Below are 14,224 nucleotides of genomic sequence, written 5' to 3'. Positions count from 1 at the left end.
TAACTTGGCTTATTTGAAAACCTAGCTGCAGCGTTTGACTCATGACCTTCTGTAGCTGTGAAGCCCATAAAGTGTCTGTCTTGCTGATGTAGCGCAGTATTTCTACTCCTTTGAATTCTGTATCGCCTCTGTTTTATTTCCCTTTCTCTCCTCATATTGGTCGGAGTAAAATGAAAGCTCAGCTTAGCCTTTGCTTTGAGGGTGAGACTGTGGTCAGCGACAGCTTGTAAGAAAAGCTGGCTGAAGCCATGACTCTGCCTCCTGGTTTCCAGCAGATAAATCTCTCCCGACTCACATGCAGAGTCAGAACGTTGCTCTCTGTGTAAGCAAATGCCCTGGTTTACAGTAACAAATGCCAGTCTGTAAGAGCATGAAAGAGGCTGGGTTTGGGACAAGTCTCAGCGCTCAAGTGCAACATGGCTTAGAAGCCAAGTGGGGAGCAGCAGTTCTTGAAAATGCTATTTCTGTGATTTTTAAATGTTGACCCCTCCCCTATTTTAGGAGAATGAAATTAATTGCACACCCCGTCACTCAGAATCAGAGATCTATTGAGAGAGATTCAGGACGTATGCATGCCCTCCTCTGCAACCACGAAGGCAGAGAGATTTAGTGAATACAAGCCGGGTGTTTCTCTTCCTCCCTGTTGCAAAAGGGACTCCAAGGGAAAGGAGTTAAAATGCTGTAACTCCAATGACTGGAAGTGATGGCTGATAACACTTTCTCCAGCACCCTGCAGACCTTTGTAGATGTGCTGCATTGGTCTTGCGTGCTTCACCGGAAGGTTTTCTGTCCAGCTGTATCCAGCTTGGATTGTTTTCAGCGATTGCCTGTATGAGAATTTAAGGCACAAATGAGCTCTGCCCACACCACTTCTCCCAGGATCGTGCCTCGTGTTTTGGGAACTGTGTGAGACCCGAGGTGCCTGTCGGAGGGATGGCAGTTTTAGCAGGGAAGGCTTTCCCCAGATTCCTGTGGTGTGGAAGCACTTTGCCAGGCACAGGGTGGGATGCATTTTCCGAGCAGCATCACTCAGGCACGCACACAGCCCCCCGAGCAGAGCAGCTCAGTGCAGGTCGTGCATCGCACTCCAGCCCAGAGCAGTTTTTTTTGGTGACCTTTACACTTCTTCAGACACCGAGGTTTAGCAGGGAGGTGGCGGCCGGGCTGGGTTCTGCTGGCAGAGCTGTGCTAACAAGCTCTGCAAGCAGCTGCCAACAAGGGGCTCCTGTTGGAGCTGTGGCTGCTGCGCTGCTGGAGCTTCTCCGCCTCACCCCGGCCTCGAGCAGCTTCGCTCCGGGGCTGCCAGCACGTCTGGAGCCAGGTCCTGCTGGAAGTCAGCCTCCCCATCGGACAGGTGAGCACAGTCAGGTACCGGGGCAGTGTGTTACCCAAGGAAGGTGTTTTACGCGTGGCCACGCAGCAGCCAGAGGCACACTTTGGAATAAGGCCGTAAAGCCTGGCATGCTGCAATTGTTCCAGCCCCTCAGACCGCAGCAGCACAAATCCAGAAGGATGGGTGAAGGAAGCACACCAGCACTCATTGATGCTCTGGGATGCTCTTACCATCCTGCTGTGAACCGAAGCAGCTTGAGAGATTGCAGGGTCCCGGTGTAACACGTCCCTGTTACATTTGGCCTGTGGTTGCAGAAAGTCTCCCTTCCCCTCAAAATGCAGGGTTTCCCCCCCAGAACAAGAACTTAGTCAGCTCTTCAGGCTCCCCAGTATCCTCATTCCATGAGGAAGATTTTCCAGTTTCTGAAAAGAAGTGTTTGTTTGGCTTCACTATAAATATTTAGCTCGTTTCTCAGCGAGCCAAAGGTCAGAGTGGGATCTGTAGGTCAGGAGCAAAGAAGTTGCTTTACACAGTGAAACCTCACGACATAACGGGTTTTGAATGAGTGGTCATTCCTCTGACTGAAGCCTTCCAGCATTTAGCAGGAGTTTGGAGGGTATTTCCCCCCCGCCTCGTGAATGCTGAAGGGATGGGGGCAGCTGTGCACAGTCCCACTTTTGTTAATTTTTGTGGGCTGTGAAGCAGTACACATAAGAGCGCTTCTGTGAGCCGGGTCCCATCTCCAGGCACGTCACCCGGAGGAGCTGGATGGTGCAGCGCAGTTCTCAAGTGGCTCTCGTTCACGGAAAAGACATTCCAGGGAGATTACAAACACGTCACCTTTGGGAAACCCTCCTCGCTTGGAGAACACATTCGGGGATTGTTCTGTCCTCGCTGCTGCGGAGCCTTGGGCTGCTGCTGCCCTGTGATAAAATGTTCCGTGGAATTTCTGGTGCAACATTTGGGCGATTTCAGATGCAAGTCAGCTTGTCGCTAGGCTGGATCGTTTCAGCAGTTGTAAGGGAGTCAAAGCAGGTGGGTAGAGGCACATTTGCAACTAGTAGCATGTGCTATGGGATTTTTTTGACCCAGTGGTCTCAGCGTTGTCCTATCCTGTGTGTAGAAACGAGAAGCAAAACTAATATAATGATGATAAATATATTTAGGAGGATCCTCATTTCTAGATATGAGTGGGAAATTGAATTAAATCCAGGACAGCCTGAGTAGAATATAGCAATTAGCTGTAGACCTACAAAACAATTAACTCTTGAGTGGCTTCTCCATGGAACAGGGGCTGTTTCGGGGAGCACTGACTGCAGGCGGGCAGTTGTGCTGGGCACAGCAGGAGGAGAGGAATCAACATTGGACCTGGTTTAATAGAGCGAGGGTGGGGAGCTCGGGGGCATGATGACTCTTACTGGGGTTTGCAGATCAGTGCGTGGATTAATTTGTAAGGCCTGCCTGTTCAGATTTCGTACTGCTAACAGCTCCCGAGGCGGATGCTGTCCCGTACCTTTTGTTACTCAGCCCAGCTAACTGTACCACTCTGCATCTTCCACCTCTGCCAAGAATGTGGGTGTAAGCGTAGATTCAGGACTAACCATGTTGGAACACATCAAGATCAGTTATTTTTACCATTTTTAGGACTACTGCCAGACTACGCCCTTTTCTCTCTGCAGTTACGAGAGCAGTTTAAAATGTCTAGCACAGCCCCCAGATTTGGTTACGGCACTCACTGGTGTGCCAGGCTGGACTTCCCACCATCACCCCGTCAGCAGGATGTGGCTGCTTCTCACTAGGATGAGACCACGTTAGTATTTGGGAGCAGGATGGGGTTCTGATCGTCCTTTGCTCAAAGTACATGCTACGAGTCTCATTGAATTCAGTGGTGAAGCCTCCATCCTGTATGTCAAGAGCCTGTTTTTTTCATAATCACACATTTTATCCCTGGATACTGGGACCAGATGCTTTCTCCAGTCTTTCCTCCTTTACAGTTCCACTTCTGGTTAAGACTTTTTTGTGATTATGTCGCTGTGCTTTGGTTTAGCTCTGGAAGAGACTGCACCAAATTTGGCTGGAGGAATGATTCGTCTCTTATCCAGGAGCTCTGGGTGGGCGGCCGAGCTTCCCATGTTCCAGGTTTCCTCCTGGAAACTATCCCTGTCAGCTAGGAGTTACACCAAGCTGTTCCCTCCAGTCTGACGCTGTTTTAAGCCTGCCCCAGGCGATGGTGGAGCACAGATTTCAGCTAACTGCACTGACGTGGGCTTAGAGCCAAGCTGCCGACTCCAAAGTTGAATAACAGCTGAATTCCCTCCTCAAATCTAGCAGTAGCCTAAATTTATGAACCCTGTTCGGTGCTACCTAGATTATTGCTTATGTATAAGTGCTTTTCAGGAACTCATCTTTTATAAAGGCTTTCCTGTTCTGGTTTCTGCCACTTGTATTGATTTTCATCCATATTTAGGTCCTGGAAGACTTGGGTTCAGGTGCTTTTGCTACTACAGGCTTGCTGAACTACCTTAGGCAGCACGTGAAGTCTCTGCATCCCACCCAGTCAAGTGAACAGATGATGCCATGTTTTACTGGGGAGATGAAGTTATTCCAGACCACTGGGTGCCCATGTGCTGTGGTTGCAGCAGCTATATGGGTTTTCAGATGATAATTTGTCACTCCAAGTCCTTAATTTGAATGAAAGTTCTTTCGGTTTCATTGAAAATTCACAGCCAGGCTAAACTATCAGAGAATTTCAGGCTGAAAATTTGGGAGGAAATTAAGAATGGGACAATAAAAGTATTTGGGTAAAAAAAGTCCTTTGAAAAGTTCAGTCTCAGCTTTTTAATTGAACAGCTTGTTACAGCAGAGCAGCATGGGTTGTGAAATAGTGCTGAGCACTCATCAACTGTCTATACCACAAGATACAATAGCTAGACAAAAAAGCCTTTATTTTCTATTACAGTGTAGCAAAAATAAAACTGAATAAACATTAGCCCACTGATACTCTTTCAAAAGAGGGCAAGGGCACTGAACTTGGCTGGCAGTCGCATGTTTAATTGCAGCGATCTTCCTTGGAAATCAGATCCTGAAGATTTTGGCCCTACATATGCTGAAGTGCTTATTGGAAATGCTACAGCTTACTGAGAAAGCGCTTGACCGGCTTTTTATCCCCCAGCCTGTATTCCTCCTAACTAGAGGGTGCATTAAAGTGCTCCTGACAGTGGTGTAAAGCTCACACAGTGCTGGCAGAACAGGAGCCCTTGGAATTGACTCTTCAGGTTGTTTCATCTCCCAGGAACGCGTTCAAGAGGACTTAGAATTATTATTACTTCTGCCTGAAAGGTTAACAGATCTTTTGTGCTATATACAATCCCAGGATAAACTATTCTTAGCTGCTTATTCCAGATAATTCCCTAAATAGGCTTCGGAAAACATGCAGAGTGCTTTTAAAACATGATGTAAAATGAGATACCGGTGTATGTGACCTAAGGTGGATACCCTGGCAGTGTCATTGGCTTGTGAGACCTATGCAAGAATGCCAAGTTAAATGGTTTAAACAGGGTCCTGCCTCCTCTGCCCCCATTTTACTGTCCTGCCATCCATTCTCTTTCAAGCCTCTAAAGACAAAAATCTGTTTGCCTTGTAGGGGAAAAGAGCTCATCTTAAATAAATAGCTGAGCAATTAAAGTTTTCCTTTTAGTAACTACTTCTGTTCTCTTCTATTTTCACCGAAAAAACTTGTTACCACCCCCACGCCCTTCCTCTGCCCTCTGCCTACCTCCGTCCCTTTTTGCTGGGACTCCTTGTGCAGCTTTCCCTCCCCTGGCCCCAGGTAACTCCTGTTCCTGGGATGTTTGGTGTCACCTAATCGCCTCGTTGTCACGTTATCTTGTGGGGACAAGTGTCACCTTCTGCAAAGGTGGGGAGGAACGGGTGGCTGCTGCTACCGCCCGCGGGCTGCCCGAGGAGGGTCCCACTAACGCTGCGTCCCGGCGCTGGCAGGTCTGGCCTCCCTGCACCTCTTGAGACTGCCGCAGACATCTGCCTCTTGACTAATGTTTTGTGTTTGTTGTGTTTTTTAGGGTCCTCCGGGTCCCCACGGAAACCCTGGCTTACCTGGCCCCCCAGGCCTGAAAGTAAGTATTCGTTGGCACGAGGAGTTTTGCCTTCTCAGAGCTTTTGCCTTCTCGTTTCGGAGACGTACCAGAAGGGGAAGTTCAGCCTTTTTTCGTCCTGCTCCACAGAAAACAAGGAGAAGCTGAAGCCATTTATCCCCTCCCCTCTGCTCGGCACAGGCCCTCCAGCAGCACAGCACAAGCCTTTTCCTGTGCCTGCGGGAGACCCCGCTGTGCGCCTTCGTTCTCGGTTCTCCCTAATTTCAAACACTGCCTAATTAGGATCCCGCTGAAGCTCGGTCTGTGCCAGGGAGCACACTGCTTTGCTGAGATGAGGGCAGCGGAAGCCTCCCACTCACAAAGTCCCACCACGTCCTGATTTGGTCACTTTATTTCTCGTGGATTTTGCAGCCTATTCATCTGCCTTCGCATCCACACAGCAGCGGGGGGCCGGCAGCAGCCACTTCTCCTCTGCCTTCCTCCTCCTGAAGCTTCCTCACCTCTCCTTCCATCTGCACAGTCCCTGGGCAGCCAGCACCCTTTCCAAAGTGCTTGCTCCTAGATGTCCTCATCTGTGAGTCACCTGTGAGGTGTCAGTGCCAGAACCCCGTGTTTTGCCCTTTTTATCCTGTGCACGTGTCCCCCCATGGTGCTGGGGGCATCCCCACTGCCAGGCCCCTGCCCTTGTCCGGGGACGTTTACACACATTCAGCTCCAAAGGGGAGCTAATTCAGTGCGCTGCAAAATCCTCCAGAAAGGTGTTTGAATTGCCAGCTTGTTCCTGCGTGTGAGGCTTTTTGCTGCCTCAAGTCTGTGAAGTTCTTGGGAAATTTGTTTGCATTGTTTTGGTGTCATCGGTTACACGGGAATAGATTTATGTCTTGTAATGTCTTTCTGGGGCCAAACGGTCGTTGAGTTTTGAAGGGCAGAGCTTCGCAGAGGTTTTCGCTAACAAGGAAGCTGTAGGATGTTTCAGCCAAACACAGAGAAAGGTGCAAGCAAGATTCCTTTCTTTTTATGATCTCATCAGTAGGCAGAGCCGTTAGAAGCACTACTGATGCTCTGGGAAAAAGATTCTGGAAACTTGGCGTGCTGCCATTATGCGATTGAAAATTAGGCACTGGAGACGTGGTGGTGAGCAGCAGCTGTTTTAAATTCTGAAGTATGGCTATATGGCCTGCAAAGTGAGGCTGTAAAAGTTCTATACCTCAGTGTTCTGCATTTATTCTCCATCAGTGATTTCCAGATCACACTTGCTGAGTTTTACAAGTCAAATCAAAGTCCTTTTTACCTAACTTTCAGTCCTGCAAATTCAGCCTGATCCAATCTGTGCAATCAAACAGTTTTTCTATGCTATAGGATTTTTTTTTTGAACTTTAGTCCAATACCTAGTCAGAAATCATCATTTGGCTGTAATAAAGCTGTATTCAGCTGGCCCCCTATTAGAAATTAAAACTTCCTATAAGTATTTTCCCCCGTCCTGCTGAACAGTCTGTCTGGCAGCAGAAAGCCCTCAGTTGGGGGATGGCTGTAGCAGCCAGCAGCAGAGATCTGGTGCCATCAGTCCGTACCACGTAGTGTAATTTTACCCAGGCACCATTTGCAGGATCAGGCTGTTCTCCATGAGGCTTTGTCACAAGAAGCACTGAGTTTGCAAAGGGATCTGAGAGCTGTAGCTCAGCCCGGGCCCAGGTGTAACTCCACCTCTAGTAAGGAGAGCCTGCAAAGCCACGTTCGCAAGACCTTTGCATATGAAGCAGCTTTTGGAAGATGAGTATCAGTTCCTAGGGCTTTGACTTCCCTCCTTCGCTTAACTTCTCTGGTGTTACACCAATCCCAGAAGCTGGGAGTCACAGAAAAAAAAAAAAAAAGTTATTTAACTCCCTTGCATTTATAATACCAATTCCCTTCACCAGGCTTGACAAACCTGCACCTGGAACCTGATATCTTCTTAGCACATCCAACCCATGGCCAAAATTATGGATTGTGAAGGGCAGCCCCAACCAAAACTTGTGCTGGGAGCCTTCAAGTGGCAGCGCCGGCTGGGCCAGGTCTTCCCTGGACAACCGTTAATAACAGGGAAAAAAAGGAGCAACTTGGGAAAGGAAGCTGAACTTTCCCAGATAGATATAGCTTGGAAACAATGACTAACACCAAGTCATTGTCACTTAGGAAGTAACCCAGGAGCACAGTTTTTATGAGCTGAATTAACAGAGCACTCGCGAGGTCGGTCAGTGCCTACGTACGATGGATGTGATTCAGCGCTGCAGCTGCCCGAGATGTCCGCGTGCATCTTTCCTCCGGGTGCATTGTGCTGGCGAGCACTGGTGTTGTGTTGTCAGACTGACATTATTTCTGAATCCGTCCTGTGCAGAGCCCACCTTGTTCTGGTGGCTGGAGCTGAGCACTCACAGGCCCTTGTACTGAGCAAGCTAAGCTTGTACTTAGCTCGCTCTGCACAGAGCTCCACGTAGCTGTTGAGCCAAATTCCCACTGATCTGTTTGGGCACGCTTCCACTGCCTTCAGTGGCAGTACACCCACTCGTGCCACCCGAGAAATTAGCTCATCCTGCTTTTCTCAGCAATTTATAACGTGCAACACTTTAAGAGGCCTTCCTGCCACTTCTTGGCATTTCATTTTTTTGTCCTTGGCAGTTGCAAAATTGCTGTTGCATCTAATTAGAAAAGAGTGATTGTAACAGATAACCTCTTAAACAGATGCAGACATATATTTGGCCGGGGATGCTGGCTGTGGGATCTGTAACCTGCTGGGGGGGGCAGGAGGGGCGTTCTTGCTAATGAATAGATGCAGCTCTGAGGATGTCCCAGGAGTGTTTGGGACCGGGAGGAAAGTCACCTGTCCGGCAGGGTGTGTTTTCCAAAGGCACTACAAGGGTTGGGTTTCTCATCTAGAAGCCTTTGCCTCGGATGTTGGCATGTTTTGCTTAGTTAGCTGCTCTGGATATATCTCTCTTGTTACAGTGAGAGGCAAAGTTGAATTTTCCTTTTAGTGAATGGTTTGGCTCTGATGCCTCTGATGTTTGAAATACTATTAGTGGGATTGCAGAGCTGAGGTGTTTAAATTGCACAGCTGTCGACTTCTCCCAGGTAGGGAAAAAAAAAAAAAGGAAAAAAAAAACAGAAGAAAGCAATTTCTTCCTTTACAAGAGGAAGTCAGGAGGGGGAATCGAGAGGCTTGTGGGCAAGGTGCCGACGGACAAGGTGTAGGGTCATTCTCATGTGGTTGCTGCACAAGAAGAGCTGGGCACTTAATCCTCAGTCTCAGCCCTCGACATCGAGCCATCTGTTCTCTCTGGCCCTGATTCAGTCTTGTTGATTAATCTTAGGAAAGTGTGATCGCGCCGTGGCCGAGCTCCCCCCCTGTGTGAGGACTGCAGCAGTGTTGAAAACAGAACCGTGGTATGAGGCACAGTCCTCGCTAACATGGTCTGGAGCTTTCCAGGGAAAAATGTGAGAGGCTTGTACTCCTCTGCATGGCTTGGAGTCATCTCACTGAGCACATTGTGGAGGGTGGTGGGTGTCTACCTGCAGCAGTATATTCAGTTTGCAGAGTAGAAGCAAGTACCCTGTGATCTTTACTGCTGTAATCTGTTCCAAGCAGTGATAGCACCCACAGCCTGCTCAAAGAGCGGGAGAACTGCCCTGATAGCAGCTGTGTGCAAGGCAAGATCGCCTGCATGACTTCATTTACTGCTTGGAAAGCCGACAGCCTTCATTCAGAATCTGTTCAGACGCATCTGCCTTGAATCAGCAGTGCTCCCTACAGTCCGTAGCCAAGCAGTCTCTCCCTGAACCTTGCAGCTTGTGATGGATGGTGGAGGAGAAGGGGAGACTGACACTGTGCTAGGTGGGAAGTATGTCTGGGATGTCGCCGCAGTGATGCTGCATGGAAAATCAGCTGGCCATAGCTAGATCTTTGTGCTGTCAATGAGAAATGCCAGGTAATAAATATTATTACTCCTTTGTAGGATCTCACTTTCCCTCCAAGCACTTCACTTGACAAAGATTAATTACCCCTTACAACTGTCCTGTGCTTGGGGGTTAGTTTGGAATCCCATGCTGCCGACGTGGCATGCAGAGATAGGGACTTGTTTGTGATCCCAGTGGTGTTACACAGCCAGTGCCTGATACTGTCCTGGCCGTGCCAGCACGATGTTATACAGACCTAAGCTGCTGGGTGTGCTAAGCCTTACCTCTCCCCTGCCAAAAGAATCTGGCACGCTTCAAATCTCTTCTACTTTTTCCTGCTTCTGTCTCTTAACTTGTTAGGTACACACACCACCTTTCCTCCTTTTAAGATTTTAAACAGGGATTTTCAAAGGAATCTACTGGAATTCATTGTTCATATGCTGCTGAAATTCCAGGCTGTGTTTGTCAGATCGGTCTTCAATTGTACTTTCTCTCGTCACAGTTGTTGAACAAGAAAATAATGCATACTGCCACTTAAGATAAAGTGTGCCTCTTCCCTCTGCCAGCCTGAAAGCCTCACAATTGCTCTGGCTGCTGGTGCTGTCTAATTAGTGTAACTTTCTCTCCAGTTTCATCTATTCCCCACAGTTAAAGAAAGCAACAGCAGCTAGGAAGTTGTTAAGAAGGATGGTTTAGTCACAGTAATAGGCTTGGTAATTATTTTTGTGATGGTACTTGTAGACAAGGAAGAAATCACAGCTGTCTAGTCTAATAAGTATCAAAAGTCCTGACGTTGCCGTCTTCCAGATATCCTTTCTTTAGTCAATTTAATACTGTCAAATACTATTTAAAACTCAGCCCTTTAGCAGCAGCACTCACTCACCCAAACCAGCCCCAGGAGAACAGAGCTATACCTAGGGGCTGTAGGGATAGCTCTTTAGGTATAGCAATTGAGATGCAAGGACGAAACGGAGATAAAACAATGTTTTTCTAATTTGGGGGCTTGGTGAAATCAAAAGAATATCTATGGGCAGGATCCTTAGATTATGTCATTAATTAAAGTTTTTTTTGTTTCAGGGTCAGAAAGGAGATCCTGGGCTGTCGCCTGGAAAAGCTCGCAGTGGACAGAAGGTGAGACTGACCAGACTGCACAGGAATCAGGACTGTATTGTACTTATTGTATAAGCCCTGTGCGTTCATGTGGAGGGGGTCCGTACTGCAGCCATAAGCAACACAGATACTCAAGTAGATTGTGGACTTAAAATCAAGACTTAGACCCTGGATTCAGGCCTAAAGAGCTAGCTAAGGTAGTGGCCACAGTGCACTGAAGTGCTTGCTGCCACAGCTTTTTGTCATCCAGGTGTTTATCTGTCCTAAGTGTAACCTACAGCCCAAACTTAAGTCCCTGCTGCTGCAAGCATGTGGCTGCTTAAGCTAGGTGCTTAAATAGTGGATATACATCTGTGCGAGATACAGCCACACATCGCCGTCTCTCTGGGCATGCAGCTGTGGAAAGAGGCAATCCCAATACATGCAATTAAAACCTCGAAAACAAAGCAAATGATGTTCTTGCTGAGGAACAGTGCTTTGCCTCCTTGTCACAAACGCAGCCCGCAGCAGACTGCTGCTCTGAGAGCAGCTTTGCTGTCCCGCTGGCAGAGAAGGAGAACTTCTCAGACCACTGCACTGCCAAAGTGTGGATCCTGCTGTGTGGTAACCAGAAGCCTTCCCACCAATGTCTCCTCAAATTGACACAAAGCACACACGACTGGGAAGCGTGGCTGCTTTCTGGATGTAGCAACTGTTAAGGATCAGAGTTCTCCTGCTAATTCCTTTCAATGAATTATGAGCCCCATTTTTGCTGTTTCACAGCTGAGTGAATTTTACTGAAGCAGCAAGGCCTCATGGAAGTCTAGAAATGAATAGAAGAGCGATCAGAGCTTCCCAACACCTACCTCAGTTACTTCTTTCAGTAGTGTCTGCACAATGCTTCATAATTCATGTTCAGGGCAAGAAGCCTGCTTCTCTTCCTTTCATCATAAGCCTTGCTGTAAATGCACAGCTAATAGAAAGCATCAGCCATGAAGAGCTCAGGCCCTTCTTTTGAAACCAGATGCCTCAGTGAAGTAGTGCACGCCACACAAACGCGAGATGGAGGGTGACACTAGCACACAATGAGATGGCTTAGTCGGAAACGATGCCTTTAACTTAACAGCACGAGATGCCTTTTGAAATGTCGGGTACTGTATCGGAATGGCATCACATGGAAACCATCCACACGGACAATCTGGAACTGTTCTCTTGCAAGCATGCTTAATGTAAGAAAGGGAGAGATCCAGATCACTTTCAGCTCATGTTAACAAGGCTTTGTTCATGTTAGCAGTAATAGAAACAAGAAATTTCCAGCAGGACTTTGGAGTGATGCCTAATTTTCAAACTAGATACTCCAAGTGTTAGAGACCCTAAAGGGCTTTTTTGATCCTAATCAGAGGAGGCCAAAATGTACTTGTGCTAATGGATCAGATGTTAGAGAGTTCTCACACCAAAGTGCTTCTCTCTTTCTATGATGATTTGGGTTTGCCAGCTGGGAAGTGATGCAATCCCTTTTCAGAAGTGCAGGCCACCAAAAAGCCTCTCCCAAGAGCAGCCTGTAAAGGTTCAGTCCACGTTATGTAGGCAGGTTAAATACTTACACCAACAGAGCCACCTGAACTGGAGCCATAAGCTGAGCCAGCGTGGTAGCACAGTACGAGCAGAGCCGCAGGATTTGGCAGGGGGTATCTGTTCTTGTTGCATTTAAAAGCTAGAATTTTCTTGCCTTGGAGACTTAAACACCTGTCGAAAGGCAAATGAAGCAAGTGGCTGAATGAGAGCCTTTTTTAAAAAAAAGCATTCATTCTGCTAGTGAAAAGCTGGGCTCCAGCAGCAGCTGTCACTAATTAACTGGGTTTATTATTTATATGAGCCAGTTTAAAGAGATGGTCCTTAAATCTACACTTCTTATCCATTCTGGTTTTGAAGAGTCGCAATTAGAATCAGAAATATCAATAGCTGGGTAGTACCATAGGCAAAATAATTTTAGTAACACGTATGCTAAGCACAGGGACAGTGTTGCTGAAAACTAATGCAACCTGCTTGCTTCCTACAGGGAGATGTGGGCTTACCTGGTTTGACTGGGTTCCCTGGACCACCTGGTAGAAAGGTAAGTGTATGTCCTTTTCTAATGGATAAAATCACTATTGTTAATTTAAAATGTCCTCCTCTAACTCTACCTGAAAGATTCCATTAAGCACTGGTACCCAGCAAAAAAACATCTTCTGCCTGTTTCACAGGTGTGTAAACCATGACAAAGGGCTGAAGCAACTGCCTGGGGGTTGTAACAGCAACACTCTGTACGAGTATGAAATGAAGTTCTGGATCCGGGTTTCTGTTCCTTCTTTCTGTTTGGTGTCCGCTGCCTGGCATCATCCCTCTGTGCCCTGACACTGGGCCCTCTTTAGGGGGCTGAGTTCTGATCTGGCTCAGACCCTACATTAACTGAGTGGACCTAGAACCTGCATCAATACTCAAAGGTTGGATTCAGGACAGGTTTAGGCACTCTAGGGAAAACCTGACTGTCTGTCCTGCTAAAGCATATTTCAAACAAAACATCTGTAGGCCTCCCCTCTATTTTGCCCTGAGACTGACAGCACCAGTCAGGTTTTGCTTTATTTCCTTCCACATTGATGTTTCAACATTAGCATTGCCAGCAACATGCCTATGCCTAGAAAATGACACACAGGGATAGAGCTAAGATCCTTCCATCCTTTATGTTGCAGTGGAGTGTGTGCATGTGTTCACATGTACAAGTCCACACCGCAGTACCTGAGTGATCTGTACCTTGAGTCCACACCTTTCATATATCAAGGACACTTCAGCTGACCTTCCAGCTCCAGGCTGTTGTGGCAGGTTAGTTTGTTTTTTTTGGAAGCTGTTGAAGGGAGCTGTTTGATAGTTGGGCTCAGCAGACATGACTCTCCTTCCCAGCGAGCCAACATTGACAGAGCAAAGCCAAACAGTTAAAATTAGCATCTTGGTTCAAGCACTTTCAGTCAATGGGCCGTTGAAGATACACTACTGTTCCTCAGGCCAATTAGCTGCACACAAACAGCTCCTCAAGTATGCTTTAAGATTGTAGGGAGAGAAAGAAGCTCTGGAGGATGCTGAAAGAAACCCTTCCTCTCCATGACAGTTCATTGTATGCTTTATATTGGAATCAAAGTGGCAAGAGTGGGGGACTGTGTTTATTTTTCTACTTCCAAAGCTGATCGTGCTGTATGGAGCTAGGAGTAGAAGAGTGATTAATTAGTCATCTTTTGCTGTCACAAACAAGTTCTATCAAATAAGGTGCAAAGAATATAATTTTCCTGGTATAACAGTTCATAAAACAAAACCTTGTGGTTATGATCAGCAAAATGCAATGTCAGGAGAGCAAGGCCTCATAGTGGAAAAAAAAATGGAGAAGGAATAGGAGATTGAACAAACATTCCTGAGTCCAGCACATGGCCTTCACATCTGATCTTGGCTCCCCTAGGACAGGATGAAGGCAGGGGTATGCTTCTGTTTCTATGAGTAATGAGCAAGTTGGATGCAGAATTTTTTCCTTTGGTACAGCTTAAAAAAAGCACCTCCCAGTAGCACTAGCCTGGCAGTGGTTTTGGTGTAACCTGGCTTTTATTAGCATCCTGTATTAAGAAAAAAATTACAGCTGTTGGAGAAATGTTTGGAAAAATCTTTTTTTATTTGGATTCCCTGCTGGCATTCTCCCAGTGAAAATATGCTGGTGTTTGGCCAAAAATAGGCAACACAG

At 47.1% G+C, this 14,224-nt stretch overlaps 1 protein-coding gene across 8 annotated transcripts in view; it reads left to right on the top strand.

Annotated features, from left to right (window-relative positions):
* The window catches only part of COL27A1 (collagen type XXVII alpha 1 chain), a 198,499-nt gene that overhangs the window by 74,283 nt on the left and 109,992 nt on the right, over positions 1-14,224 (top strand). For all 8 annotated transcript variants that reach the window (XR_010826088.1, XM_066980818.1, XM_066980819.1 and 5 more), the window contains 3 exons: positions 5,413-5,466; positions 10,453-10,506; positions 12,524-12,577. Coding sequence is in view for 7 of the 8 variants with exons in the window: in XM_066980818.1 (XP_066836919.1) it covers positions 5,413-5,466; positions 10,453-10,506; positions 12,524-12,577 (162 nt within the window). In the remaining variant the exon portion in view is untranslated. The remainder of the gene's footprint in view (positions 1-5,412; positions 5,467-10,452; positions 10,507-12,523; positions 12,578-14,224) is intronic.

Source organism: Anser cygnoides, chromosome 20, assembly GCF_040182565.1.
Source record: "Anser cygnoides isolate HZ-2024a breed goose chromosome 20, Taihu_goose_T2T_genome, whole genome shotgun sequence".
In the NCBI taxonomy this organism is placed as follows: Eukaryota; Metazoa; Chordata; class Aves; order Anseriformes; family Anatidae; genus Anser; species Anser cygnoides.
Note: the sequence above shows the minus strand (reverse complement) of the source record. Positions and strands in the feature narration are given on the sequence as shown.